This window comes from Fulmarus glacialis, unplaced genomic scaffold, assembly GCF_000690835.1.
Source record: "Fulmarus glacialis isolate BGI_N327 unplaced genomic scaffold, ASM69083v1 scaffold12827, whole genome shotgun sequence".
Taxonomy (NCBI): domain Eukaryota; kingdom Metazoa; phylum Chordata; class Aves; order Procellariiformes; family Procellariidae; genus Fulmarus; species Fulmarus glacialis.
Genome location: NW_009221358.1, coordinates 59,764 through 66,052, shown reverse-complemented (window position 1 = coordinate 66,052; position 6,289 = coordinate 59,764). Strand labels below are relative to the sequence as shown.

Genomic DNA, 6,289 nt, shown 5'->3' with positions numbered 1-6,289 from the left:
CTCTAGGAGAATGCTGTGGGAGACAGTGGACATGTACAAAGAATTGAGATACTATGGCAAGCCCTCCTTAAAAAGGCTGAAAAGGAAAAATTAGTTGAAAAGTTTACATTACCAAATCATAAATCAGAAGGCATACTTTGAAAAATCCCAGCTGACAAGATTATTTGTGCCAAACTTTTTCCTGGTACCTCTGGGCTAAATAGCTTGCTATTTCTCCTTGAATTGATAGATTGGGGTTTGGGGTTTTTTTGTAAGCCAGAAGTGTCTGTCTTAAGGTTTAAGCACATGTTGTTGTAGACAAATTATACCACTTTTATTATGTGCTAAGTTAAGTCCAGCTAAATTATGTGGGCAAGCAGCCTATAATTATTGCTCATCTAACTTTATCTACTTCTTCCCCAAAAAGGTTATGAGAGTCTCTCAAGGCTGAAAAAGTGTTAAAAAGAACCTATGAACTCCCCATTTCTTCCATGGGCAATGTGGCTTGATTGCCCGTAAATGCAAGAAATCAAAGATGATTAGAGTCATGGCACTAATAGTTGGCAGGCCATAATAACTTCTTCACTTTTGAGGTTTTTTTTTTTTAAGTGTTACTCCTTATCCAGATACGGAATTGGATGTGCACACATAAGTGACTGTGATGTTATGCAGAATTTGAAGCCTTTTGGGGAACTGTGTGCTACCATACTATAATTCAGTTTTGTTGTGTTTTTTTCTTCTGGTCAAATCAGAACAGCACTGCATTTATTCTACTAGCTAACCTTGGTAGAAAAGCAAGGAAGACTATTTATATAACTTCAAATGTCTTAACTATTCTCTTGATTTTTTTTTTTTTTTTTTTAACTTTTGGAATTTAATTATTAGTGTTAAGGCTTAATTATAGTCTTTATTTGAATGAAAATTCTGTAGAATTAATCTTCTATCTTTTTTTAACAGGAACTGGAAATAAAGAAAATGGCTAAGACTGGTAACAAAGAAGCCTGTAAAGTGCTAGCAAAACAGCTTGTACAACTGCGGAAGCAGAAGAATCGAACATACGCTGTTAGCTCTAAAGTCACTTCTATGTCGACTCAAACAAAGGTCATGAACTCTCAGATGAAGATGGCAGGAGCTATGTCAACTACAGCAAAAGTAAGGCATTACAAGATGTTCTTTTACATTAAAATGCAGCATATGGTTGCAAGAGTTAAGTTCTGTTGTTTTGTATAAGATAATTGAAGGGATAAAACTTATTGCTTAATACCCCAAATGTTGAGGATACAATAGGGAAATGTAATTTGATTCACATTATGAAATTTTTGTCTAGTCAATCCAGCCAGTTAGCACCTAACTAAGCGTATTTTCTTAGGCTAGACATCTGTCAAATATTTGCATGGTAAAAATAAACTCTAATGCCAGTGGAAGAACTCTTTTAGTACATCAAAAAAACCCAAACCATGCCGCTATAGTGTCTTGCCTGTATATCTCTTTTTTTTTAGCAGTTTTTATTGGGAAACAGTAGGGCATGCTTTGTCTAGAAATCAAGGCACTGTGTCACAGTAGCTTTATGGCCTGCGCAAAAAGTAGGTTATTGCTTTGGGTCTTAAGTTCCTAAGGAAATCTAATCTGGAGTTCTCACTCTCCGTGCTCTAAGGAAACAGTATTGCATTAAGTTTTCTAGCAAATCTCATCGCATAAGAGAGTCTGAAAAATCTCATTTATCCCAGTCAGTTGTGAACTTCCCCTATTTCCCTGAATTGATAAATAGGGAGTTTGCTTTTGGCAAGGAGGATTGTTCAGTTTGAGGTGTAGGAAACAGAATTAGCTCACATCATTGTAGATGACTTGTGCTTTTATCACAGACAAGTTAAATCCAGTTACGTGCCAGTTAAACACAGTAATGCAACACAACTTAGTGCAGAAAGTAACTACTGCTAAGGCTTTGCTGTCAGATGTCTTTTAGAAGCAGCATGTTGGCAGGTATCAGCCATTCAGTGATAAAAAGTTGTGGCTCTGTAGCAAACTTTCCATCCTCCATGACTAACCGACAAAGGGGGGGCTTATCTGACTGTACAACCGATCAAGTTAAACAGCTTACTCAGTATTCCTGCAACAGTGTTGCACGTGAGCAAGTTGGTCTTGCTTTTTAATTATTACATGGTTAACTTGTTTTTCTCTATGAGACGGCATGAATTAAATTTCTCAAAACCAAAGTGTCCTAAGACTAATTATGAAGGTTAAGTCAGTACAAAAAACAAAAATACTAAAAAAAAAAAATTAACTGGCATCCAGAAAAGTGATGTTTTTTGACACACAGCAGGTACTTTTACTATGGACTAGTTTGTGTAACGTTATTGGAGAGGAAGGTGTTAAATTTTTTTGGTCACTTTTGAAGTGAGTATTTTGCCCTATCAATACGGGAAGCTTATAAAGGAAAAGTATTCCGTCGTTCATTTTGAAGCTTATGAACTATTCTTAATCTCATACAACCATCAGTGAAAAATACATGGAATCAGTTGTCTCAACAAGCAAGACAAATACATGAATGCAAAGCTTTCAAAATATTTTCTATATACTTTTTAGCATATATGGCACTAATTTTGGACACAGTAAAGTCCAGTTAATAGTTATCTATTTCTTTTAGTCATGCGTCTGACCTTTATTTTCTGAAGATACATAAACTTTATATCAGTTTAGTGCAAATATTTTTGATGTCCATCTATAACTCTTGTAAAAGAATTCTAAAGAACCAACACCCTCTCAGTCCAGAAAAACTTTTTAAATTCAAATAATGTGACTATGAACACACTCTTTGAAATTCAAGTAACATTAGAAGCATAATACATTATCACTTTAAACAAACTCGGACACAAAAGCAGAAGAGCTTCTACGAAGCCAGTAGCGGCTGTAGTAGCTTGATAGCATCCCTTTTAATTAACCAACTCTTTTATCTTCTCAAAGATGGTTAGACTTTACGTTTGAATTGCTCATGTCTATATTTAGGTTTTGACGTCCCCTGGGAGATACAGTAGCTTGCTTCTTGGGAAAGAAGAAAATACTAAATACCAGTGCCTGCAAAGGCAGTGCTGCATACTTGTAGTAAAACAGGTGAAGTTTATTACACTGTCACAGAAAGATCTCTGTGCTTCACAAAGATTGATCCTAAGCTAATATGTGCTTCCTGAACACTTCGATATTTGCTTTTCAGAGAAAAGTAATTTTTCCATTAAATTGTAACATAAAGAAACAATTGCAATTTAATGCCTGTCCTCTAGTGGTGGTTCAAATAAACGTTCCTTACTGAATAAAAAACCTGCAGCCATTTACCTCTCTAAAGCGTATAGCCTGCAAGCTAGGAAATATTGTCCTACCCTTTTCATTTAGATCAGGCAGATTTTTCCTAATATAAGGCCAGGAGAAGGGTTGTGGTGCAAGAAAGACGCATACATTTAAAAGCGTATCATTAGGGTAGTAGATAGCAATATTTCTTACTAGGTGCAGACTGTACTATTGATCTGTTGTGTATCTACAGTTCTCACGGGATGTAAAGAGACAAGGAAAGTGAAATTTGGACTGAAGGTTTTTTTATTAGAAAAGTCTTATTCCTTCTTAATGTATATATTGGCCTTTACTAATGTCTCATTGCATGATTAAGGGTTTTTTCAATATTAATAGACAATGCAAGCAGTTAATAAGAAAATGGACCCACAAAAGACACTACAAACAATGCAGAATTTCCAGAAGGAAAACATGAAGATGGAAATGACGGAAGAAATGAGTAAGTTCTGCACTGCAGGGAACAGCTAGCTGCAGCCCACAGTGCTCTTAAAGGGATAGAACCAGTCTGGAAATACTGGTGTTTGAGATTTTTTTCCTACAATTCATGAGATTGACAGCAAAAATGAAGAGCAAACAAAACAATGCATGTCTGAGCAGGGTGGCTGCCTTAGGCTTTTTAGTAGCTCTAGATACTTAAATCCAATTTTTCTCATCTTCGTGCAAAAAACCATTATACTTCTAGAAAGAACATACTGGAAGGGAAGGAGATTTGAGACCAGTTCAAAACCTTGTTGGTGTAACTGGTAGGGGGACTTGAAAAATTGCCCTTTCTATAGCTGACAGTTCTGCATGTGCTTTTTTTCCTTCTGGGACTGGACGCTTAAAAATTTGAGTTTAATTTAGACATCTCAGCTTTACAGACATGGTGGTATGGGATGTTTTTGTCTCCTTTTTTATTTTAAGCCACAAACTTCTTGGGGGATGGCAAATTTCTTTTTCCGGATTGCATCTGACCACTGTCAACTAAATAATACCAAACTTCCTGCTGTTGCTAGCAGTCTCCTTCCTATACTAATCCCTGCCACTGTGTTGGCCATAGTAAGTAGCATGGACTTGAAACAATATTGTGAGCAAGATGCGAACACCTCAACTGTGCAGAATTGTATTGTTGCAATTCAGAAATTAGCTGAATAATTAACAATTTTGCAACTTATTTGGAGGAGGGAAAGGAAAGGGATTTTTATGGAACTGCAGAAGATGTTTTTAAGAAACGTTAAAGTCGAGGAGGGAAAGGAAAGGGATTTTTATGGAGCTGCAGAAGATGTTTTTAAGAAACGTTATAGTAGGGCGGGAAGTAGGGTGGGAAATAGAGCAACTGAACTATTTCGGTGAAACCAAACATTTTTATAAAAGCAGTCGTGCCTTACCCTGTTGTTGCTCTAGCTGTGCTCACAGGCTTTGCAAGGCAGAGGTTAAGAAAGCCTCTCCGATGTAAAGCTGCTTTCTGTTGGTATCTTATGTATTGGTATTACTACTACATTCTGGGAGGATAGAAAGATGGTACTAAGCTATTTCGGAAATCTTTTGGCTTAATGTGGTGCGGATTTTTTTTTTCTTTCTTCTAAGTTAATGATACTCTGGATGATATTTTTGATGCTTCTGATGAAGAGGAAGAAAGCCAGGATATTGTTAACCAAGTGCTTGATGAGATAGGAATTGAAATCTCTGGAAAGGTATGGCTATTTTTACCTAGTTCATGTGCTTCTTCCCCTTCATTGCCTTTTTTTAAATAGTTTATTCTAGCAGCCTTTATTTTACAGTCCCATTCTAGAAGTCAGCTTGTCATAACATGTATTATTTTGACTGAAGAAAACTTCTGTTGTCTTCTAGATGGCCAAAGCTCCATCAGCTGCCAGAGGCTTACCATCTGCATCAACATCAAAAGCTGCTACCATATCAGATGAAGAGATTGAACGACAGCTCAAAGCTTTAGGAGTTGATTAGCTTGGTGGCAATATACGGTCTGCCTTCTAATTATTCAGCTGCAGACAGATGTAAAAAGTGCAAATACTCTTTCAATGCAACTGATGTCTAGGAAAACTCTGAAGCTTCAGAAATTACAACTTGAAGTTGGTACTGGGGGAAGGAGATGGGGAGAACACTTTGAATCAATTTACAGGGAGAAGTACACTTGGTGTGTCCATTGCATGCAGTCTTTTTTGAGCACTGGACGAACCAGGCGTGTAGTTCTAGTGATAAATTAATTTATACCTGATCTGAATCTGTCCTCTGAATTCAAAGTTTTCTTCTGTCTCTGTTGCTTATCTGTCTTTAGAATTGGATATTCAGTGGCTGGTGGTGATGCCTCCTAGGACAGCACCTATATAATATATATCATTTTTATAAAACTATTGCTATAGAAAAATTCTTAGTCTGTCATCTTAGCACAAATGAAACTTTACCTTTGCTCTTAGTTGGAAACTATTTTCTTTTGATGAGAAATAGGCTTGAACGTCTAGCAAATTTAGGCAGAAAGAAAAAGAATTTTATGTATTTCTTTCACGTTCTTGTAGTACCTTTTGAGTTGATTAAATAATAGCTGGTTATTCTTTTTACTGAAAGGGAAGGATACTGTCCTTGTGCAGTTAATTTTAAAGGAAGAGGATTTAAATTTGTTAGTAAACTTTGTCGCATGAAAGGCACTGATTGAACTCTATTGTACTGTAACATAGCTGGTTTCAACAGAATTGCTGTGCCTTTATGTATATAAATCTTGTACCTTTGTGATTTTTTTCAGAATGAAAGGTGAGTAAACTGTAATTAAGATAGGTTTCACAGAACACTATGGCGAGAGCTGTGTGTACACTTGATGGGACTCAGTACTGAAGTTCAGAAATGCACTTGTTCAGAAATGCAACTTGTGCACTTGCAAAAAGGACATTTGCCTGAAACAATATTTGTATATATTTTACAGTATTTCTTAATGGAAGATAACTGTGCATAATTGTATTGTTTACTAAGACTCAATTGA

The 6,289-nt window shown here is 36.2% G+C and overlaps 1 protein-coding gene across 1 annotated transcript; it reads left to right on the top strand.

Annotated features, from left to right (window-relative positions):
• Positions 1–61: 61 nt before the first annotated feature.
• On the top strand, positions 62–5,540 carry CHMP2B (charged multivesicular body protein 2B; the record flags this gene model as incomplete). The annotated part of the gene is made up of 5 exons (XM_009581086.1): positions 62–93; positions 937–1,131; positions 3,655–3,757; positions 4,885–4,991; positions 5,149–5,540. Coding segments are annotated over 5 exons (551 nt in total), but the record flags the coding sequence as incomplete, so codon positions are not given.
• Positions 5,541–6,289: the final 749 nt, after the last annotated feature.